The following is a 24,178-nucleotide window of genomic DNA, read 5'->3' as shown; positions in this document are numbered from 1 at the left end:
AGATGAATACATTTTATTTAAAAAAAAAAAATTTACTCATTAACACAATGGGGTAAAATAAATAAACCTAGGCCTACCTGTTGTAAGCTTAATGAGTTGCAAACATAAAACATCTGTATCCACATTGCACAGATGACTGCAATGACTGATTAAATTCAGACCGACCACGGCTTCTCGTATGGTCATGGTCTCAATTCAAATCTGTCAAAAGTCTGTAGTCTTTAGTAGTCTGAGTCTTCATTTTACACAGGCACCATCTCGGACGACTTTAAGCACTGAGGGTCCTTCCATCGTAATCAAAACACGTTTCAAGCATGGAGGAAGAAAAGTAGTACCAGATCCCGTTTTGTCTGGTAGTACTCGGAGCTATCGCTTTTGTTAGTTTTTAACTTAATACAAGTCAGTAGAAAGTTTCAATATAATTGAATTGCATGTGTGTTTTGTGAAGTTTGTTTACTGTAATTAGTTGTCCCCCTTTTCCACGCAAAAGAAAGCAAAGTTTCGCTGACTGCTGCTGTCGTTAGCCAGATAGATAGTAAACTTAACGTTAGCAAAAACGAGATGATTTTTGAGATGGTAGACGAGACGACATGATATCAGCTTTAAATTATTCTAGGCTACAATTCATAATTTAGTTTTGCTGTAATAAATGATACTGGAGTGACAGTGGAACAGTTATAAATTAGTGAAATGTGACGTTATCTTCGGTAGGCTAGCTAGCTAATCAGGTATCTCAAACTAGAAAGCTGTGTCAACATCAGGTCCACTGTTGTCTAGGTTTATTTATTTGGGTTATTTTTATTTTAACGTTAGGCAATTCAGTTCTAACCAGTATCAAAAGGTAACACGTATGCGTAATATGTAGGCTACTTGCTTGCATTGACTGATGTTACATTTTATATAATGTCATCGATGTTTAATGAATGTAAGCTTGTTGACAGATACTAGCATCAATAAATCAAAGCTATATTTTGTTGTACAGGGGGTTAATTGCCTGAAAAAGGAAGACCATGGGGCGATCCTCAAAGGATAAACGAGACATATACTACAGACAGGCGAAAGAGGAAGGCTGGCGAGCAAGGAGTGCATTTAAACTGTTGCAGCTGGACGAGGAGTATAATCTGTTTGAAGGTAAAATGGGCTTCAACTTGTTAACAGTTTATAATTGAAATATAATGTCATCAAGTGGTGTTCTTGATAGAGTGGTTGAGAATTAGATGTCACTGTATTGTACTGCACATGGACAGACCGTATTCTTATATTTTGTGGTCCACAGGAGTAACCCGTGCCGTGGATCTGTGTGCTGCCCCAGGAAGCTGGAGTCAGGTGCTTGCTCGTAAGCTCCGGTGAGATCTCCAATCATCTCCTTGTGAAGGATGTATCTCTTTATGAATGATTAAGTACTATTTGGTCATTCATCACTGGCCTAGCACTGTTCTGGGCATGATGTGCATCCAGTCTCGTCATGTCCCTCCAACATAGCATATTTTGTGCTCTTCTCTTGGGTCTCTTGTTGGAACACTTGATGATCTTTTGGGCCCCCACTGTTGCTTTCAAGGCAGAGCTGCCACTGTCGACTTCAAGGCAACTAACCTTAACCCTAACCCTTGCACCTTTCAGGCAGCACTACCTTGAAGTCGACGGTGGGGGCTTAAAAGACCATAGATAGATAGATAGATAGATAGATACTTTATTGATCCCCAGGGGAAATTCAAGAAATAAAGCTGTTAGAGCAGTCATTTTCAGTAGAATGTCTTTTGTACGATTGTCAGAACTTTCAGTGTTTTCTTACCATATATTTTCATTCACTGCCAAACTGCCCTGAATCTGCATGATCAGTTTATTATGGGTGCTTGTGTTTGGCTTTGATGTATGCGGGGTTGAGTGTGTTTTCAATAATGCCCTGTTTGGCATCTGAAGTTGACCTCATGTCTTTGTGGCGTTTCAGGACCAAAGAAAAAAAAGAGCATGTGAAGATTGTTGCTGTGGACCTCCAGGCCATGGCACCTCTACCAGGGGTCACGCAGATTCAAGGAGACATCACTAAGGTACTGTTCACATCTCTCCAGTATTTGAAAAATGCAAGCTGAACTAAAATGTATTTAAATGTATATGTTGTGTTAAACTGGCTGCATGACACTACTGAATTCTGCCAAGTTAGCAAAGACAAAGAATACCAAATGTATTTAGAATCATTGACATCATAAAACTAACATCAATACATTTAATATTTGATATCATACAGTGTTTCCTCTAGATTTTTTATAGCAGTGGGGGCAGGCCATAGATAGAGGGAGAACCCTTCCCCCTCCCTTAATTTCATTAAGAAAAACTAGAATATCTTTCTTAACCTCTATTTACACACAACACAATGGCTCTTTGACTAACTTCTTTTTACTATGGCTTAGACTCATAGGATTTATAGCAGCTTAATTTGAAACTTTGATAACATGGGGGTCGGGGTGTTACCCCCGGGATTCTTTTTTTTATTATTTTAGTTGCTAATCACACCATTAAACGTGATTTGAGAGAGACAGGATTCAGGAATAGGCTACTAAAGACATTCCCATCATCTGTCTGACTCGCGTCACCCCATGCATTAAACCACATGTCACTGCTTGAACATAGTTTACGTTGATAATGGAGAAAACGCTTAGCCTACTTGGTTTCTGACAGAAAAAATGTTTTGTGCCAACGTGTTGTAGAAACACAACCATAACCTTTATTTGGTGCAATTCTCCTTTACTTTCTTTGGTTATAGTCCGCGATTTACATTAACTAGGCTTTCACTGCAAGTGCATATAAAATGATTTTGCCCAAATTGTGTGCCGTAGCGGAGTCTCTGTGGAGAAGAGACATCCAAGTTTAACTCTCCAAGATATAACCTCTGAATAGTTTTACTTAAATTGAGCGGCAGCCAGCCGGGGAGGATATACGTTGGCAGGATTATTTAAAAAGCAACCGCTGTGCGTCTGCCCTAATTCTGATACCATGGCGGCATTCATTTTGCCGTGGTGGGCCGCCATCCTTAAATCAGCGTAGAGGGAACACTGTCATAGCATCATACATGGAAAATTCCTTTGATACTCAGCATACTAAACGGTCACCACCACATGTGTCTTTATTGTAGTTATCCACAGCTGAAGAGATCATCAAGCACTTTGAGGGTCAGTCTGCAGATCTGGTTGTGTGTGATGGAGCACCAGATGGTAAGAGATATCATACACTACAATCACACCTTGGACATTTTTTTGACATGCTCTACCAGATAAATTATTTTTAACACTTGCTTTGCCAAACTAAAAACTTTTTCATTTGAAAAAGGCACAAGAATGGCCTTGTCAAAAACAGACTAAGCATCAGATTAATAAAAAGCCTGGTTACAATACTATCACTATACTACTGTTCAAAAGTTCAGAATCACTGCTGAATCTCCTGTCAGGTTATTTGCAGGCTGTCGTCAGACAATTGATACTCAGAATTAAGCAATTAATGATTAAGAATTTACATCCTTCATCAAACAGTGGAAACTGTCTCTCACCAAGCAAGAAAGGCAAATGAAAGGCCCCATTGCGTAATTGTGTAGGAGGATAAAAGTAGCTCTAATTTGAGAAACAAATGCCTCACAGGTTCTCATCTTGTAGTTGTATTACACAGTACCCACAAAATACCAGTCTTATCTTTAACAGTGAAAGGTTTGATTTGCTTACCTTCTAGGCAAAGGCTCAAAAGAAAAGCCTTATCAGAGACTGGGTAATGGAAACAGAAGGCTGGAATAGGCAAATTCTGGGTGGTAGATAGTTGAAAAGAAAAAAATGTTATGGGCAGACATATCTAAGTGAAGGTGTTTGGATCACTTGAACTTTGAAGTCACTTGTGAAGAAACATTGTGAAAATATGTTTGGCATCACTTGTGGAGTGTTACACTGTAGGTTAAGCACGGTGGAGGAATTGTGATGGTTAGGGGTGCCTTTGTACTGGTAAAGTGGGAACTCTGTACAGGGTAAAGGTAATCTCTAGCTCTTTTACATTGCTGTACCATACCATATTGATGCTACTTGACTACAGACAGTTTTCATCCTACAACAGAAAAATGGCACACCGCTCTAATACAAATTTGTCATAGCCTACCTTGAGAAGAAGCAGTCAGGTTGTAAGTTTGTAATTGTGGAACTGTTAAAATCAGTGAGAAGATGAAATCACGTTTCCAAGCAGAAAACTGCTAATGTAAGAAGAGGTCATTATTTCTACCCCTTACAGTCTTTTTTTTTTCATTTTGTCCCGCATTTTTGGTGGATTAAATGTGAGTTCTCCCGAGAAGCATAGTATTTTCTTAGTGGCTCTTGAATGGTTGTATATTTGATCTGAAATTTGCTTAGAGTAGGTTTGTTGGTTTTTCATCTTAAGGCAACCCAGTGGTGATCATGTAGCTTGTATCCAAATCAGTGCACCTTCACCCTCCCTTTCAAATTGTGCAGGGAGAGCTTAGAAAAATGATGATGATGATGATGATGATGATGAAGGATTAAATCATTATCCGTCCATAGTCTTATACCTGTATATCAACATTGACCACCACACAATGAGTTTCCAGGTTGTACAAAATTATGCTTAAATCTGGTTAGCATCATAACCACACTGCGCTAATTTGCTAAAAACTGTTGCATTCAAGTTAATTCTGCAAACCTACCACCACAAATATAATTCAATATGTCCTTAAACCAGTGTCCAATATGTCCTTAAATATGACCTTTTGTTGTTGTATTTTTATGCCTTTCAGTGAAGCAGGTTAGGACCTTTTAAAGCAGTATCCAGAACTTTTATATAGCAAACAAGTTAACCAATACCCTTGTCTTGTAAACATTATTGCATAATCACAACCATTGCAGGAAGTTGTTTTTTGCACATACTGTAACAATAGGCAGCTACAAGTGTATACAATACAAACAGGTCAATTTCGCCAGGGGAAATATAAAAAATATCATGATAAAAAAAAGTCAAGTCATGTTTATTTATACACATACACTTTAAACACAACACCAGTTGACCAAAGTGCTGTACAATAAGAAATAAATGAGACAAAAGGAAAAAACAACAACTCAATTTACATAAAGCATTTGAAAAGTACATAATGTGTGTGTTATATAGTATAAGTGTATATACTCTTTTGATCCTGTGAGGGAAATTTGGTGTTCTTATTAGTGCAACAGGATATAGTAGAAATATAGTGTTTTAACATGGATGGACACTGGACAGGTCTATGAAATTAGGTGCTTTGGAATTTGGACTTGTGTCAGGTTGAGGTGTGTCATAAAAAGTACATTTTCCCAGCACAAGGAGAATTCAGGGTAAATGAGATCAGCTAAGTACCGAGACAGTTTACTCCAAAGTAATATGAGTAATATGTAGTATGAGGGCATAACCAAATATGCACTAGGGTTTCTCTTTGATTCCCACAAAAGGTACAGTTTACAACATCTTTTTTGAGCTTCTGTAAATAGTGGTTGGGTAAAGCTTTTTGAACTTCTGTGGCAGAACCCAGACTTTGTCCCAACGTGTATCTCCAACAAAACTGGACCAGCGTGATAAGGAGGAGGGTGTACTGATGATTTCATGTTGAAAAAGTTGACAAATTATTTTGTTAATATTCTTACAGTGTGGAGAGAAACAATTTTTACCAACGTCAGTATAAAGCACATTACCTTAAACAGGGAGAGTACCATTAGCCCTAAAACCTCACCTGTGGGGATATCATCAAAAATGATCAAACGTTCATACATACTCTGAATAAGAATAAAATTGACTGTCATGGTTAAATAATTGACTGACCAACAAAATATTGTTATCAAAATGTTTTATCTATTTTTGAATAATACATAATATCTATTGTTCCAAATATAAAACCTGAGGGGACTAAAATTATGTTTGAAGATTAAAGTCCAGGGGCCTCATGTACAAAGCTTGCGTACGCACAAAAATGCTGCGTACGCCACTTCTCACGCTCACGTCCGGATGTACGAAGACTGACTTGAACGTGAGAATGTGCGGTACTCCACGCAAACTTCATGTCTGGCGTACGCATATTTCCAATGTGTATTTCTATTAGCACTCGTCAGTTGGCGACACTTAGAGGCAATGCAGCGCAACAACATTAGTTGATCGCGAATCTAGGCCTTTATTTGCACAGTATATTGTGAAACGTGGGTTATTAAAAATGATAACACTTCGAAAGTAGGTCCATGTTTCTATATAAATGGACATGCAACATGCTCAAATTCTACTAAGTTATGCAACAACCTATCTTTATGTCTATATATAATGTCAACTATAGACTTATTAGAGGATACGAATTAAAAGGGAATGTGAAACCTAAAGCCTACATATAGATAAAATAGATAGGCTGACTAATAAGCGCGGATATAAGCTATTTCCCTTAGTGTGATTGACTGCAATGGATACTTTGACTTTCCTCGAGTAGCCTAAGCATTCGCATTATTGTTGTCACACTTGTGCGCAAATATAGGGATATGATCCAGAAAACGTAATGTTGTGGCGATGTGGCCTGGATCAACTTTGTTTATTCCACCTCAAGTGTGCCATGCGTGGTAGCCTACTTGGACACGATTTATTTAATGTTTTTTTAATTAATGCAGTGTTGTAATGGTTCAAATGCATCAAACCCAGTTATGCGAACCCTGTCACCTACTTGCAGACTGACCAATAATTCTGCCACGATCTCTGACCCTATAACTAGCCACTGCTACGCTCTGCCACTACTGTTTTTTTTTTTTTTGGTTATTAATTACAGATGATAAAGACGTAAGATTCTTGCCATTTCGTCGGATAAACACTTCTACCTCCCATTCGCTGGACATAAACTTTTTTGTATTAGCCTAATTTGATGATTTCAATTATTAAACTTTGGAGCAGGTTCGAGTATGAATGGATCCACAAATCAGTTTTCATTGTTATTAATATTGCAGGATAGGCCATTTTGTCTTTGCGGAGGTCTGCGCTCTCGAGTGGCCTTCTAGTTAGCATATTAAAATGAGTGTGATTGAGGGAGGAGAGAGGGTGGAGTGTAATGCTCGTGCATGTACGCTTAATTTCACGTTAATTGGGATGTACAAAGAAAAGCTGCGTGGAATGCTGCATACGCACAGTTTCATACATCAGGATTTTTCTGTGCGTACGCTACTTTTCAGGTTTGCACGTACGCAGTGTTTTAGTATAAAATCCACGCAAGTCTTTGTACATGAGGCCCCAGGCCAATAGCATTTGTTTATGAAAAGAATTTTGTCAATAATAGTTACAAATAAAAACAAAGTTTACACCACCTAATGAAGAAAAGATATAATGGGGAGGAAGTTAGCCATCTTGCTTGCTTTTATTTAACAAATTAAATAAAATATGTTCGGCAGCTGGAAAGGAAAAGCAGTCACTATTCATAAATCCACGATAGTGGCTCATTTGTTGTTGATTGAGGATTCATGGAATCATGACTAGTACTTCTGAGAAACAACTTGCCATGATCCAGTACTCATCAGTATTCATAGTCTGTTCATGACTACTGTATGAATATGATCAATTGTTGATTTCACAGTGAGATGAAAATCAAAAAAGTGTTCTTTAAATATCGATCTAAGTGTCTCTAAGTGACCGTCTAGTGTCTAGTCTAGTGATCTAACGATATTTCAACTCCATGTTTAACAGGTTTCTTTTTCTTTGGTCATGATGATGAAAGCTCATTGAGGTGGCTGTTTTATTAACATCTGTGTGATCTGTGTCCACAGTGACGGGACTCCATGACGTGGATGAGTACATCCAGGCTCAGCTTCTGCTTGCAGTGAGTACCTCCTGTTTTGGTCTTATGCCTTTTATTACACTGTGAGCTATGATTATAAATAACTGCTACACTGTGAGTTATGAACTTCAGATTGTGTTTTAGAATGACTAGAGAAAGTACTAAGAACAATACTACATTAAAATACTAAAAGCTTTAAACCAATTAAGAAACAGTAATGTGTGAAGAATGTTGTGAGATAATAGTGCTATGCACATTTAGTGGAGTGGAATGTTGAGGTTCAGAGTAAAGTGAAAACAAAACTCGGTGTAGCTATATGTGGAAACTTTGATGCCAATTTTTGTTGAGCAATCTGCGTGGGTGTGAGGATGTTGCCTTACTGTGCGGTTTACCTTGGTTGTGTTTTGCATAGGCTCTTAACATCACCACACATGTTCTCAAGAAGGGTGGAACATTTGTTGCTAAGGTGAGGTGATTAAATAGCTTGCATGTGTGTCACTCTATGCCTTTGAAAATGCACTTTGAATTGTGTGTATTTAGCACATTTTTTTGTACATTTTTACATTGATGATGCATGAAGCATACTTTATCTGTGTGGTCCATTTTTAAGCACTTTGAATAATTTGCTCTTAAATAAACGATGGACATATAAAGAACACAAGTGTAGAAATAAAAAAATAAAAAACGTCTTGTTACCCATCCTCAGATCTTCCGGGGGAAGGATGTGACCTTGCTGTACTCCCAGCTGAGGATCTTCTTCAGTCGGGTCACCTGTGCCAAGCCTCGCAGCAGCCGCAACTCCAGCATAGGTGAGTCAGTGAAGACCCTCCGCCAGCAGGGGGAGCCACTGCACATTGGCCTAAAGAAGAACACCTAGTGCAGTTTTATGACCAGTCAAACGTTTGATCACACATAACAGGGTTTATTTGATTTTGAGTTATGGTGAAGATTTTTTTTTTAATGTGTTAAATTTCTACTGCAGACATTTCCACTGGTTTTGCAATCTACAGCATATGTTCTGGTGTGAGTGCAGTTTCCTATGGTGGAATGCTTAGTGGTTGTCGGTTTGACCCATTTCTGCCCTCCCTTCTGCAGAGGCGTTTGTGGTATGCCGAAATTACTCCCCACCAGAAGGCTACGTCCCTAATATGTCCAATCCTCTGTTGGACCATTCCTATGGTAAAGTGGACTTACAGTAGAGGTCTTAAGTTTATGAACCCATGATAAAGTTAACTAAAAAGAGGAATAAAAAATCATCTTTTGGAAATTGATCTTAATGAAAAAATGAGGAAATATCCAACCTCACATACCCTTCTTACGATTGGCATGGGGCACTTTCCATAAGATCATGTCTTAATGCAAATCAAACCAGCTATTAGGCTAAGTGAAATAAAACCATGCCAATCTTTAGGTATGATGAAGGGTATGTGATGATGTGGGGCTATTTTAATTCCAACGGCCAAAATCTGCCTGCCTCTATGGGAATTTAACATAGGAGTATGCATACTTATGCCCCCTGCATTTTAAGGAAGAACATTTATTTATTTACAATATATTATTCATTCACAAAGAAAATTGGTGTCCTTAAAGGTTGGATATTTCCTCATTTTTGTACTTAAGGCATTAAGATCAATTTCCAAAAGATGATTTTTTATTCCTCTTTTTAGTCAACTATAGCATGGGTTCATAAACTTATCAGCTCAACTGTAGATGTTTCCTTGTGAACATTTGATACAATTCAATTTCCATTTTTGCATGCTTTTGATTGAATGATTGCATGTGTGTCTTTGTGTGTGTTTGATGATAACCTGTAAGATGATACACCCTGTTCTGAGTATATTAATGCTCTGTGTGTGTTTTTGATTTAGATGTAGACTTTAACCAACTGGAGGGCTCAAACCGGATCATCGTTCCTTTTCTTGCCTGTGGTGACCTGAGTGGTTTTGATTCAGACCGCACCTACCCTCTGCAGGTACTTAGTGTCACTGCTCTCACAACAACACACTAATCTGTATGTAAAAAGCACGTATTAGTTAAATACATATTATTGTCATACATATTGTCTTGATCTTTCTTCTCTCAGTTGGATTCCAGTAAAGAGTATAGCTACACGCCTCCTACCCAGCCCCCTATCCACCCGCCCTACGAACAGGCCTGTTTCATGCGCAAGAACAACCTTCTGGCCAAAGAGGATGCCCCAGCGGCGTCATTGGACCACGCTCTCTCTGCCATGCAACTGTCAGCCGGCGAGGAGGTAGACCAACAACCCTCAACGTCAACTGACCAGAGAGGAAGCCATGGCATCAATGCCACTGATCTCCCAACTCTGACTGAAAAGTGATCCGATTTAAAAATGACTGATCATGAGTTATGTGTCATTTCCAAAACACACAATCACTGATTCATGTTAGTAATATGTCTTGGTTAATAACATTTTAAACAATTATAAGATATTGATATGTTTTCATTTGTAAAATAAAGTATCATACTGCTATTTTAACTGAGTGTCATACAGTGGTTATTGCATAGATTGGGCTAGCTTTTCAAGGTGCTAAATGACCTAGAATAGCAATAGAATGTGAATGAAGATTTTGAAGTAATGTCAAAACTGAGATATGCAGTAAAACTAGTATGCTAATCAGCTAACTTCATCTGTTCTTCTGGTTCGGACCATACTCACTCGTAATACCAGTGTGCCTCAAGAAGAGTTCAAATACATGGCAGTCGTAAAAGTGTCATTGCAAATGTAGTGGTGAGTTCTTGACAACTCAAATTCTACATGTAGCTCAATAAGGCCACGAACTGAAAATGGAGATATGCATCACTGATCCATCTCATGTCTAGAGATTGGCCATGTGATGAACAAAAATAGGACAACAGTTTGCGACAGTAAAAGTGCATGTGTATCCGGTTTCTCTTCTATTACAGCAGTGTTTCTTAAACCTTTTCAGACCAAGGACCACTTAACCAATATAAAATAACTCACAGGCCACCTAGATAAAAACAAAAAACTGTAGACCTACTTCAAGAGTATACAGTAGCACACATAGGCCTACTCACTGAACCACCATGCTTATTGTCTTTGCACCTTCCTTATTATGTCAGAGGATTCATATGATTTAAACTGACGTAGCTTACATAGGCAGTGTTGCAGAACTGTTTGGGTTTACAAGTTGTTACACTGTTTGGGTTTACAAGTTGTTTACAAGTTACAACTCATCTATATTATATTTGACCACGTCTGCTCGCTGACCATTTGGGATAGCTTGCAGACCACCAGTGGTCCCCGGACCACACTTTGAGAAACCCTGTATTACAGTATTTTGGGCCAGTTTCCCCATACATGGATTAAGCCACGTCCTGGACTACCGTTAAGGGAGATCTCTATTGAAAAAGAAAAGCTGTGGATTTGGCTGTGAAAGCACTGTAAAGTGCAAAGTCAGTCTATGAACAAAGTTCTAGTGCATGAACTAACGGCATCATGTGGCGTGAGAGAGCTTTTTTAGCTTCGCCCAGCATTTAAATTCATGCCCTCAGTGTTAAGTGAAATGACTATGTGAAATTGATGCCCAATCTGAAATTAACCCCTCTCTCTCTCTCTGTTTCCTGTTATGGTTTCTTGACATCTGCAGATGGGCAACAAACCATATCTCCCCCTGTGGCCTCTATTTAAATGTTGCACTACTTCTATGAGGCACCACTGGTGCAAACACTTATTGCTGTGCTGTTTCCATTTCCTAATGTAACAGGCTTTAGCCTATCCATCAAGAAAATATTTTAACCTGTTGAGGAGTGAATTCTTTAAGACAATGCCGTTCCCCAGAGAGTGAATTATTTTCCTGGCTTCTTCTAGGATTATACGCGAACGTTCTATAGTTTCAGTGTTCTTAAAATTGTTTAATGGCAGAAAAGTCCTTGAGGGTAATTGTTGCGTCATGTTATAGAACCTTTTTGGGTAGAAAAAGCAGAGGCGCACTTAAGGGCTTGATATTAATACAAATTTTGTATTGAGAGCCGAGGTATTTACAACAAGTCTTACAGACAAAAAACTGGGAACCTTTTTCGAAAACGTTCTAATCACATATTTGTGATCGTACTCCCAGGAGCCCAGCTGCATCTGATCACATATTTGTGACCGTACTCCTCAACAGGTTAAGATCTAATTTGTTCAGAGTATGTCCAGAAACAGTCTGATCTCTTGCTTAGACGTGAACTGATGAGAGATTTTCACATGCAGTTGTGCTTATGTCATCAGCTTCTACTTGCTTTAAATTATCCATGTTACTTGACACAAGAGGTTAGATACAGAAGATCTAAACTTAAATGACCTCAACTTTCATTTGAACTTTTGCTCAGCTGACCATGTTGTTCAGAGAGCAGTGTCTTTAAAAAAAAAAACATGGTTTGTGGTTTCAGGGTACTTTTGTGCACAATATGAGAGCTCCTATTTTCTTCACATAGACTGACTTCTTTGAGGCTAATAGAACTACTAGAATTAGAGTGGTTAAACTTATTTTCCATTACATTCTTTAACATTGTATACAAATTGTCTTAAAACACAGCATGCACACACTGATACTCAATTTATATATTTTATTTGATTCCACTTTACAATCAAATTTCTTCAGGAATCAAATTTTCTGAAAAATCCAGAAGATTAAAGCAGTTTAGATTAATACCCACGTTGTCTTCTGCATTGCATGCACATGACACCACAGGTACCACATTTTTCCATCACCCCATTATGATATTGTGTTTTCTTGTGTATGTACATCCTGGTTACTTAGACAGATTACACGTCTGTCAGACGAGAGATGCTCGACAAGCAGGAAGTGTATTTTTAGTAGTTCAATGATTCAATTAGACAAGAGTCAGCTAAAGAGCACTGGTGTCTAAGATTAGATAAGCTGTCATTTACATAGTGAATGCAAATTAATTTGTTTGCTCACTATCCATTTCTATCCACACTTGCAGCTTGCTAGTAGACATTTATCATGAACCATCTTATCTGCTGGAGATCTCTATAGTTGACTTCTAAGTTTTGATAGTGTTACTGCATACTCATTTGCAGCTGTGCTCACTAACCTGCCAACAGCCGTAGAGAGGGGTGGAGTTCTGGCCCTCTCATTTTGGATTCTACATCAGGTAGGAACATGTGGAACACATCCTTAAGTTTGGCTCTGTAGACTAACTATAATATGTGAACTATGTCCATTGAGTTACCTTTGTATAGTCTCAATGTCTGATTAATCTTGGTTTTATAGCCTGATTAAGCCATTGTATAGTCTCAATGTCTGATTAATCTTGGTAGCGATTCCTCAAGGATACAGAGTGTTTCTTATATATGTATTCAATATGTATTATTATTTTGTCATTTGTATTTGATGGCTCTTACAAAAATGGTTATGCAGTTCAGTGTATTGGCCAAATTATAGTCCAGGAGACAAGAACTGCTCAACTGATATAAAGTGACTGCCGGAGCAGCACAAACCACGTGTTTGATGTATTTTTTTGCTGCCTTTATATGGCTACGGTCAGGACTTGAATACTCTCCATGATATGTGCTTTGCAAAACGTCCCTTTGTAACGTGCCTTCCTTGCAGTGTAATGTAGTGAAAATATGTGAAGTTATTAATTATCACCCAGAGAGAAGACATACTCTTTTTCTGATTGGCTGGTAGGGTGGCTATTAATTATGAATAACGGGACATCTATGAAGTAGATCTGGTAAAAAAAAAAGTTTACACATATTGTGATTGTACTTTAACTTATTTTGTATTGTTGTTTTGAGTTCCCGATTAGACAGGCAGATGACAAATTATTTACAAATGACGATTGATTTACCTAGCTGGTATCCCAAGTGGGCCTAGACATTGCAGCCCCATGTGTCTATTAATGGCCTATATTAGCGTGCTCAATTGAAGTTCCCAAAAAGAGGCAAAAAGAACCGTAAAGAGACAAGGTGATTCAAATTAAGTAGGCTAAGGATGCGCCTCAAGGCAAATATCACTAGTATTTTGTCCAATTGAGCATCATTGGACCCATTATAAGTACGAAGCGTGTCACCTAGATGTTTAGTAGAAAAGGTTGTCCACCAAATGAAGCAACCAAGGGAGATATTAACTGGGGAGGGAGGCCACCACCGCCATTACCTGAAAAATCAGTCCAGTGACTTGAAATGGCCTGCAAGTGTGGGAATCCATAATCATAAGAACTCTCTATAAAATGTGATTGTTGAAGGGGTGGCAAAAGAGGCCACTGTTTTAGAAGATCCACATTAAAGCTGATGTTGCTTTGATATGGAAAAGGGTTTTAATACATAATGAAATCTTAAAAGATATTTTTATTAAAAAGCACTACATCAATCGAACACTGCCAATGCAATCCCATTTGTAAAATATGATGATTATGGTGGTAAAACCATGCTGTGGAGATTTAGAATTGAAGGGGCGGAGAATGAATAGAAACTAGATGTACCACAGAGCGGTACAAAATATAACCGCCGCCCAGTCCAGCACATTTTTTCGACAAAAACAAGTCACGCTTGTGAAATTGTGTTCATTTCCTACTTTGTTCCTTCTTTGTGTGTTTGCAATTGAGTGTGTGGTTGTTTTGTGTGTATGTGTTTTGTGTGTGTGTGTGTGTGTGTGTGTGTGTGTGTGTGTATGTGTGTGTGTGTGTGTGTGTGTGTGTGTATGTGTATGTACATATAGGTGTGTTTGTATGTGTGGGTGCATGTGTGTGAGGGTGTGTGTGTGTATGTGTGTTTATGTGTTTGTGTGCGTGTTTGTGCGTGTTGTGTGTGTGCATGTATGTGTGTGTGCATGTGTAGTGTGTGTTTACGTGTCTTTGTGTGTGTGTGTTTTTATGTGTGTGTGTGTGTGTGTGTGTGTGTGTGTTTGTGTGTGTGTGTGTTTGTGTGTGTGTGTGTGTCTTTATGTATGTGTACATAAATAAAGCAAATCAGGGAACCACCTACTCTTTGCGATAAGTGCCATGGGATCTTTAACAACCATGGTGAGTCAGGACCTCAATTTAACATTCATGCAAAAGATAACATCTCCTGCAGTACAGTGTCCCTGTCACTGCAATAGGACATTGGGATTGATATTTGTTTGGTGGCTTTTGGCCACAGGGAAGAGTGCCACCTACTGGCCAGCCACCGACACCACTTCCAGCAGGAACCTACTCTTCCAAGGAGGTTTCTTATCAAGTACTAACTAAGCCTGCTTAGCTTCAGTAATTCAGCAAAGTCAGGATATCTGCTGGTCTGGCTGCTGGCTAAAAACAAAAGGTGAAAGCCATATACGATTCTAACTGTCTCACTGAATTGCATTATGCACACTCAATTCTCACTGGTATCTGCTAAACAACAAGTACCAAAACATGATTAGTTCATAGATTTCACATGTAAAATACATTTTATACAACCCCACAATTCTTGAATTGTGTGCATGTGTGCGTGTACGTGTTTATGTGTGTGTGTGTGTGTGTGTGTGCATGTGCTTGTGGGTGTGCCTGTGTGTGTGCCTGTGTGTGTGCATGTGCATGCATGTGTACATATGTCTACTGTGTGTGTATGTGTCATATGTATGATTACTGTGAATGTATGTGTGTGTGTGAATATCTGTTTATGCACATGTGTGCATATGGAATTGGGTAACATGACCCCTGGAGGCAAACATACGCAAAACATTGGTCATCCTAGGCCCTACGGTTCTCAAGATATTCACAGAAAACTCTGTTGGTGTACGGTCACTAAATGTACACATAAATTAATTTATTGTATGGCCCCCCATGAACGAAAGTCTGGTATGCATTCAGAGGGTGTCATAATGATCCTACACTTTCAATTTCGTGCAGTTTTCACTATGTCAAGTTATTGTGATTACAACACCTAATTTTTAGCTTTTTTAATTTTTAACTATATGGCGCTATTATACATGAAATGAGTAGTAATGGGATGGGTTGACATGGCCCCTTAAGACTAACATACAAAAAAAAAGGTCAAAACAAAAAACAATGGTTCCATGCTATTCTTGTGGGGCTACATGCGTTTCGTGCAACCCAGTCTTTCAGTGTCCCGGGAATCCTTGACGGAAAATTGGCCATGCGAAAAAAAAAAATCTGACTAAACCTATATAGATAGATAGATAGATAGATAGATAGATACTTTATTGATCCCCAAGGGGAAATTCAAGTCCTGCTGTGGTCATAATAAATTCTAAACTACAGTCTGTGTTGTAAAACTAATGGGAGAGGGATTACCTACCAGTAATGTTACTCAAAGCATAAAGCTACTGTATGCAATATTGGAGTGGCTCAAAAAAGTGATTTTGCCTTCTACATGGCATTGTCAAAGCCCTGATAAAAATCCTACTGAGAATGTAGGGCCACTCAGCCCATGACTGCCATCCGATCTAGATATTAAATAAATTCTTTATAGAATGGGGGAAAACACTGCAGAATAGTGTCTAAACCGGTACAATCTCACTTCAAACATGTTGCAAGTACACTAATTTAGTTTGAAATTAAATGAATTATTAATTTGATCACAAACAACCAAAGAATGATACAATATATTTTACAATACTGTAAAATACTGAAAATATTGATTGGGAAAATATTGCGTATATTTAGTAAACCGGTGAAGACTTTTATGGAGATTGATTACTTTTGTAAGCCACTACAACTTTTTGCCAACTAACTTTGTTGTTTTATAAAGTTAGCTATGTCCAGTAGTGATTGTTTGGTAGTGAACATCTTTGAAAAACAGGTGATTTTCCATTATCACCACAACAGGAAGTTGTGTCTTCTTGTGACTGACTGAAAAGAACTCATAAGAGTGTCATAACAGAATGCTACATGCTGCACTGCTGTAGATGTAGGTTGCTGTAGGTTCCATTTAGTTTCAGTTAAGGTACTTAAGGAGCACTGGCATCTACCATGCATCTAAGAATAGATACGCACTAATATACAAATCTAAATTAGTTTGTTTGCCCTGTCTTTGTTCCTATCCACACTTGCAGCTTCCTAGCAGATGTTGCCATGTACCGTCTAATATGTTGGGGTGTTCTATGTAAGTTGACTTCTAACTTCTATCTCTGCATATGTCTGTTTGGTGTCTCTTTTTACTATATGGTCTCTCAATAACATTCTCCCATTTTGTTTTAGTTGCTGTCCAATTGCATCCTATATCAGGTAACAAGTTGCATTATAACAGATCTTTCAGAGTAAATAAATCAAGCTTTTTTTTTTCATTTGTAAAATGCCTGATTTGTCATCATGTAAATTTTGTGTGATTTTCTTTTAAAGGCTTTTAAGACTTTTTGTATGCGTTAACATAATAACTTCACTTTGATTTACTGAATCCGGTTGACAAGTGTTGAGGAAATCCATAGCAAGTAAACAGATGAACATGTAGATAATGTTATTATTTAACATTTGTTTTAAGCACTGACTGGAGAGTTAACAGTCAGATATCCCAAATCCAATGAAATTATTCAAATAGACTTGGTTACAGTAACTAGATTATTGAATATTTGAATTTACATGCCAGCTAATGCTTAGCTGCTGAGTCAGCCTCTATACAAAGAGGCAATACAGCTACCTTGTTTCTTATATATCCCAAATCCAATGAAATTATTCAAATAGACTTGGTTACAGTAACTAGATTATTGAATATTTGAATTTACATGCCAGCTAATGCTTAGCTGCTGAGTCAGCCTCTATACAAAGAGGCAATACAGCTACCTTGTTTCTTCTTCTCAGGTCGGACTAAGCCAGTGGTCTCTGCCCAGCTGTCAGTCATGACGGTGAAGGACGAGGTTGAGCTGCGCTGTGACTTGCAGGCTCCAAACACTCAGTGGACGTGCCTTTTTAATTCCAGTTCCCAAAAGGACCTTTTGACCACAACTAACAAAGGACACTGCATAGTGACTGTGAAAGGAGATAAGCTACTGGAACATAATGCTGGCTACAAAACAAATACACACATCTCATGTGGTTGCACTCTGGATAATACCACAATATATAGTGAGAATATTACGGTGATGGTTTTCAATTTTGGTGAGTTTTATCTCTTTTTCCACATTCCAAAGTGACTAATTTTTACAAGTGCCTTCTCAGAGCAACTCAGAGTTGAGTGCCTTGCTCAAGGGGCTGTGGCAGCTGGGAATTGAACCCACAGCCTTTCTGGCTACTGTATATTTGCACAACTCCTTATACAATACACTACCATTGCCTATAGTCTACTATTCAAATAGTGATGCATCTTAAAAGTTTAATGTAGAGTAAAAATATTTGACATTCCTACATTTCTCTGACAGATCTGCCCATAAAATACACAATTATTGCAATGGTTGTGTTTGGAGTCTTCAACTTGGCCACTCTGTGTGTCCTTGCATGGGGCTGCTACATCATACTGCCCATTTCAAGTATGACATTATATTCACACATCTAATAACAACACATCTTTATTAGTATGAATACTGTGTTCTTCTAAGGCAGTAAGTGTTATGAATTCCTGCTTTTAAAAGGGGGAATATAATTACATCTCTGAAGTTAATAGCTTATATACTGTATGTCTGAAATTCTACCCTGAACTAAGATGTTGCAATATAGTTTCTTCGAGCCAGATGTCCTTCAGAAGTGGGTGCTGACCCTCCATTGTACTCATCTTTTCTGAGTCTTCTTTCCTACCCCCACACATCATTCCTTCTCCTCTTACCTTCTTTATCTAGTGTCTTCTCATAACGTATTGCAGCATGATTTCCATCTAAAGTCATTCGTTTTATTCTTTTTGGCCGCTCATACAGGAAACAGAACACCTCCACTTCTTCCCATAAGGTGAGTATAGTCAGTGGAATAGTGTGTCCATTGAGACATCCTTTGTGCTTATTGGAAATCCTTTATTTCATGGCCACCTTGACCTCTGAACTTTTCTGTTTTCTGTTTGTGCTTCTGCAGTAATCAAAATCAACCAACTGACATGGATCATCAGAGCAGTATGTACTCGTCTATCACAGAACTGTTTAGCAGGTGTAGCTGTAGCAATTGTAAATAAAAAAGAAAGAAGACATCATTCAATGAATGCATAGCATTACTGTGAAGCACTGACCTGTTCTTGTCTTCTCTTGGGTAGCTGGCAGTGTTAAAGAAGCAGCGGATGCAGAAAAAGAGGTGAGAGAATTAGATCAACATTTATAAGTCGGAAATATTATTCAAAATGTATGTTATTTCATTATCATACTGTTTTATTTAGAAAACAAAATTATATTTTCAAATGACTGTGAACAAAAATGTGTTTAAAGTATTTTACAAAATGTAAAGAATTGACTTTTGTGATAACAGGGGCCTGGTGAGGACGAACTGTTCTATGCTACAGTGAGGCACCCTACCGATGTAAGAAGATCACCACAGGTGTATCGGTTTGAGCAGGGCACTGAGTATGCTACGGTGCTCATCAACTGACCAATGCTGCCCTTTAATGACTCTGTGCAATGATAGACCTGTTATGATTATGCATGTTTCTGCGAAGCTGCAAAACAAATAATTTATTTCCTGTCTAGGTCTTCTGGGACTTGTTTTTTTTTTTACTTCTTTTCACAAGTTCTGTGATTATGAGTGTTAAAATACTGTGATACTACATCTACAATACTACAATACAACTCTATTTACTTCCTTAAACTTTTCCATGAAATACATTATGCTAAAAGATTGCCAGTCAAGCTCTTCAGAGGATGTATCAATTATATCATAAAGCATTTAAGTAACACAACATAACATAGTAAGATTAAAGCTGCAGTTGGCAAGTCTGACAGATTGAGGGGAATGTTTACAACTCTCATGCCCCTCCCCCACTACCATGGGTGGATTATGAACTTTCGGGCCCCTGGGCCCAGATGTATTAAGGGCCCCCCACTTATTGTCACATGTGGGAGTGGGGGTTTGGGGGTCCTCCCCCAGAAAATGTTTAATTTGTTTGATGTGATTTCCTGTATTCTGGTGCATTTTGGGGATGGACAATACTAAATTCAATCAGATTCATAGCCTACATCCTGATGTGATGATATTGAGGCAATGATTCCATGCAAAGGCTTGGGCTTTGAGCACCCTCTCATCAAGTTTGTGCTTGTCAGAACGCACCAGACTGTGATTGACAGTCAGATCTCACAAAGCCCTGCTCTGATTGGACCAGAAGAACCAGGAGCTGTGGATTTTTGCAAAACAAATAACAAGCTCTAGGTGGAGATAGAAGTGCAGGTTTTTTTCTAAAACCGGCTGATTTATGTTGTTCAGTCGGAGCACAGTGTCGGTTTCAGTGAATGATCAAAACAATCTTGCCAACTGCAGCTTTAGCTAATATGACTAGCAACATTGTCTCTGTTCCAACCATATCATAAAGATTGAATATGTGAATTGTTACCATCAAACCAGAGAGGTTTTGTAATTTAATAGAATCAGACTGAAGCACTCAATGTGCTCCAGTCAGTCCTAAGATCAGAGCCTAGATCAAATGTAGGCTACATTGAAAGGACTGGTCTGTTATGGTTATAATGTTCGGTTAGGCTAAGTGTTTATTATATTAGCCACTGAGACATCATCGCAGAACAGCCTGTTAACACCTAAAACTCAAACATGTGAATGTGAAATGCTTGAGGCAATTTTTCTTGGCTTAAATTGGCATAACATTTCAGCATGTTTCATCAATTAAATTCTGTCATACTGATGCATTTTTATTTTTACTCATTAATTGAAACAAAAATGTAACCCCTGACGTCGGTGTTTGAAAATCCTGGCTACAGCCTTGATTGCGGTTAGACGTGGACCACGTAAGACGGTTATCAGAAATTCGGCTTATTCGACTTCATGCAGCACTGCGCAGATCTGGCTAAACACGATGCATTGCGATCATAGACATGATATACATATATGTATATTATGTCTATGGTTGCGATAAGTCCAGCACGCGTCATGTTCAGCAAGTTATGCGCAGCGCTGCCTGCATGAACTCGAACGTGCCTATTATGAACAGACTGCTGACTGGGGGATGTCTGCACATGTGTTAAAGACAAGCTATAACGAAGGTTTACAATAAACCTAGCTTAGGCTACTGATGTTGGTTTTGGAGGCTATATTTTTTCTTTTCAATTAACCACCAAATCACTCAATTTAGCTGTAGGCCTAATCTCAAAAGCTGACATCTGCACTTGACACGGGCCTAAGCTGATGCACTGGAATAAGATAACATTCAGGTAGGACTAATAAGACATTTTGCAAAACCTCAAATGCATTCTGAAGTCCACAACATTTCTCTGAAAGCCATAACTGCCTAACCTGACTAACTGCCGCCCATCGTACAAACACGACAGTGTATTCTTATGGATGGCCACTAAATGGGAACCTTGCATAATTTTAGACATTCTCAAACAATACTTTTCAAAATTTAAACAAAAATCAATTAATCAAAATATCAAATACAAAATTAAAACAAAAAAAAAGTCAAAATAAAAAATAAAAAACTAATTATTTGTGTAGTTGCAAAATAAATTTGTCTTTAACTGTTTGAATAACTTCTCTTTTGGTGACAACATTCGTTTGTTTGCTGGCTTTACAGTTGCGATTCTGTCTCTCGCGTTTGCGCTGCCAGTCTTTTCGTTTGCGATTCTGGCACAAGTTCACATGTGGGTGGGTTTCTCTGGGGTGCATTCCTATTGGCTGATGCGTTTTGACTGACAGCTGAACTACAACTTGCCTCGGAAGATGACTGCAGTCGTTTTGGCGGTTTTGATGCAACGTACAGTGCTGTGGTGGACTCGTGAAGTGAGCGGTAACTTAAGAACAACGAACTCAAGTGTAAGTGTAAGTGCAAGAAAAAGTGTAAGTATTGGCCGTATTTGTTGTCTAGACCGTTTTCTGATTTGTTGTGTTAATGGAAAAGTAAGACTCAACTCTGCTAGTAGCTACGTAAGTTTAGCTTTTACCTCATAAACAGACTGTAATGTTATAAAACGCTTACTATTAGCTTACTTGCTAACATTATCCATCTAGCACTTGCTAACAAACATATTTTCACATTATTTATATCTGCGTCACTCTATTAGCCTAAGACGGAGTATTAGGACCAAACACGAAGGGGTAAATTGTTTTGCCATGATTAGAGATTAAACTCGACTGTAATCTCGACTGCTCCAAAGTTAGCTGCCACCGAATCCGGACAGTCAGACTTTAACGTTAAGCGTTGGATGACAACTCAACAAAATGCCTTGTGTAGTAAGAAGCCTAGCAGCTAACGTCCTAGGGTGAAATTGATCTTGAGAATTGGGTTTAACAACAACTAGGTTAGTGCTATACTAACTAGTTTTGAATGTCAAGAATAAAGACAAAATGTCGAGATTAAATTTCGACTTCAAAGTCGACATGTAGGGTTTAATCTCATCATAGCAAAAATATTTCTTTCATATTTGGCCCTAAAGTTAACGTCAATATACAGAGACATGTACAGAGTAGGCTACCCTAACACCAAGGTAATGTGTGGAATACCACCTATGATTTATCCTTTTTTTGGCCATTCAAACATGTAGATTTGTATTCACATAATTACACCCCAGAGAAACCCACCCACATGTGAACTTGTGCCAGAATCGCAAACGAAAAGACTGGCAGCGCAAACGCGAGAGACAGAATCGCAACTGTAAAGCCAGCAAACAAACTAATGTTGTCACCAAAAGAGAAGTTTTTCAAACAGTTAAAGACTTTGCAACTACACAAATAATTTGTTTTTTATTTTTTATTTTGACTTTTTTTGTTTTAATTTTGTATTTGATATTTTGATTAATTGATTTTTGTTTAAATTTTGAAAAGTATTGTTTGAACATTTTGTCACATATTACACTCCATACATTCTGCAGTGTTCTATGGAATTGAAGCCGCCGAGGCGACGCCATTTTGGAAAATTTGGAGCCAATTTGAAGTGCGGCTGCGCAGCAAAAGTTGAAGCACGCGCAGTGAAGAGGAGAGTGGAAATGCATGGATTCCAGTTTCTTCCAGTAGCAGCAACTGGAATCCATGCATTTCCACGGAATTATTTTTGGAATCTGATCCCTTATCATACCTGTTCATTCTTACTCGTCGCTCGACTTATCGTGACTAAATTCAAGATGGCTGCAAACGCTAAACTTCGTGAAGATACTGTCTGTACAAATCGTCTTGTAAGTAAACTACCAGTGCTTTTTCAAAGTTCTCAATGTCTCGTTTTAAATGTCAGGGCTCTCGGAAGTCTACCAATGAAGTGTGGAGATACATTGAGCCTCGTAAAATGGTGTAAAACATTGATTTATTTGCATGGCTAGCCCGATGCCGAAGCACCACCATTGAAAAAGCTGTTGGTAGCATCGGCTAACTAGAGTGCAGGGGACAAGCCGAGATGGGCTATGAGACATACGTTCACACTCGGTATCATGTTTTAACACACTTTAGGTCAATATCACACCGGAATTCTCCTTTAACGCTGGCATTAGCGAAGCGAATTTTTACTCTGGAACCTCCGGAAAACACTGACGCTCAATGTCGATACGTAATGACGTAGCATGTGACGTCGCACTTGGATGTGGATGTGGATGTCCCCGCCCCGTCCCGCAGGCTGCATCCAGTCATTATTGGACTTACCAGCTCTAATGCTAGCATGATTTAGCATGCTATGAGCTAATATACTTAGCATCTACGAAAGAACAGCACATATCTTTTTTCACAAAGAATCTGTCACAACTAACAACGATGTCTCTTACAAACCAAACCAGCCAGCTGTCAATCATAGGTGTAAACACGCCCTTTTTAGATTTGTTAATATAACATTAAAAAAAATAATTTCAGCGAGAAAAGAAAAATTGTGTGTATTGAAGCATCTTGAAAACTATTTTTTAGAATAAAAAGGTGTTGATACAAAAATAGTTTTAGGTGAGAAAAGTGACACGGAAAGTTGGCCATTGAAATACATGGGGATGGGCGGAGTTACACATTGTACTGCAGCCAGCCACCAGGGGGCTCTGGACTAACGCTCGCATCACTCTTAACAGACGGCACACTGTCCAGTTCTATATATACAGTCTATGGATTGATTAAAATAGACTGAAGCCAGTTTCATGTGTTATTTACAGAACTATGACAGATGAGAATTATAATGAATGTTGTGAGCCCAGTTCACTTAGTTTAATGATCAGTTTGGAGGGGATGATGGTGTTGAATGGTGAACTAAAGTCAATGAACAGCATTCTCACATAGGTGTTGCTATTGTCAAGGTGGGACCGGGCAGTGTGAAGTATGGAAGCATATGAGTAGCTTTATTCAAATGAGAATGCAATCTGCAATATGCAA

The 24,178-nt window shown here is 38.5% G+C and overlaps 2 protein-coding genes across 6 annotated transcripts; both read left to right on the top strand.

Moving 5' to 3' along the window:
- Positions 1–302: 302 nt before the first annotated feature.
- On the top strand, positions 303–10,304 carry ftsj1 (FtsJ RNA 2'-O-methyltransferase 1). Of its 3 annotated transcripts, none has more exons than XM_076284739.1 (11): positions 303–377; positions 983–1,131; positions 1,277–1,346; positions 1,949–2,048; positions 3,131–3,209; positions 7,794–7,846; positions 8,217–8,270; positions 8,511–8,613; positions 8,900–8,983; positions 9,673–9,776; positions 9,888–10,304. In XM_076284739.1, the coding sequence occupies exons 2-11, from the start codon at positions 1,011–1,013 to the stop codon at positions 10,143–10,145; spliced, it is 1,026 nt and encodes a 341-aa protein (XP_076140854.1). In that variant the 5' UTR covers positions 303–377; positions 983–1,010; the 3' UTR covers positions 10,146–10,304. The 3 variants fall into 3 exon arrangements, with proteins under 3 accessions (XP_076140854.1, XP_076140855.1, XP_076140853.1); XM_076284740.1 differs by having other exon boundaries at positions 306–353; XM_076284738.1 differs by having other exon boundaries at positions 309–399.
- A 2,364-nt stretch (positions 10,305–12,668) lies between these two features.
- On the top strand, positions 12,669–20,534 carry LOC143123375 (uncharacterized). 3 transcript variants are annotated; one of them, XM_076284734.1, is made up of 9 exons: positions 12,669–12,949; positions 16,834–16,883; positions 16,979–17,005; positions 17,576–17,872; positions 18,133–18,240; positions 18,622–18,652; positions 18,773–18,810; positions 18,948–18,985; positions 19,157–20,534. In XM_076284734.1, exons 2-9 carry the CDS (start codon positions 16,853–16,855, stop codon positions 19,274–19,276), a joined length of 690 nt encoding a protein of 229 aa, XP_076140849.1. In that variant the 5' UTR covers positions 12,669–12,949; positions 16,834–16,852; the 3' UTR covers positions 19,277–20,534. The 3 variants fall into 3 exon arrangements, with proteins under 3 accessions (XP_076140849.1, XP_076140852.1, XP_076140851.1); XM_076284737.1 differs by lacking the exon at positions 18,133–18,240; XM_076284736.1 differs by lacking the exon at positions 12,669–12,949 and having other exon boundaries at positions 16,665–16,883.
- Positions 20,535–24,178: the final 3,644 nt, after the last annotated feature.

The sequence above is a fragment of the Alosa pseudoharengus genome, unplaced genomic scaffold (assembly GCF_046254945.1).
Source record: "Alosa pseudoharengus isolate Yale_2024_CS ecotype anadromous, Long Island Sound unplaced genomic scaffold, YU_APseudo_1.1 YU_APseudo_1.1_scf_14, whole genome shotgun sequence".
Lineage (NCBI taxonomy): Eukaryota > Metazoa > Chordata > Actinopteri > Clupeiformes > Clupeidae > Alosa > Alosa pseudoharengus.
Note: the sequence above shows the minus strand (reverse complement) of the source record. Positions and strands in the feature narration are given on the sequence as shown.

What these genes read in the sequence shown, in the direction of transcription:
- ftsj1 (XM_076284739.1), top strand. Translation starts at nt 1,011, where the DNA reads ATGGGGCGATCCTCAAAGGATAAACGAGACATATACTACAGACAGGCG. An exon ending in GTGGAACATTTGTTGCTAAG is followed by an intron (nt 8,271 to 8,510) that starts GTGAGGTGATTA and finishes ACCCATCCTCAG; the next exon opens with ATCTTCCGGGGGAAGGATGT. An exon ending in ACCGCACCTACCCTCTGCAG is followed by an intron (nt 9,777 to 9,887) that starts GTACTTAGTGTC and finishes TTCTTCTCTCAG; the next exon opens with TTGGATTCCAGTAAAGAGTA.
- LOC143123375 (XM_076284734.1), top strand. Translation starts at nt 16,853, where the DNA reads ATGTACCGTCTAATATGTTGGGGTGTTCTAT. An exon ending in CCTCCACTTCTTCCCATAAG is followed by an intron (nt 18,653 to 18,772) that starts GTGAGTATAGTC and finishes GTGCTTCTGCAG; the next exon opens with TAATCAAAATCAACCAACTG. An exon ending in TGACATGGATCATCAGAGCA is followed by an intron (nt 18,811 to 18,947) that starts GTATGTACTCGT and finishes TCTCTTGGGTAG; the next exon opens with CTGGCAGTGTTAAAGAAGCA.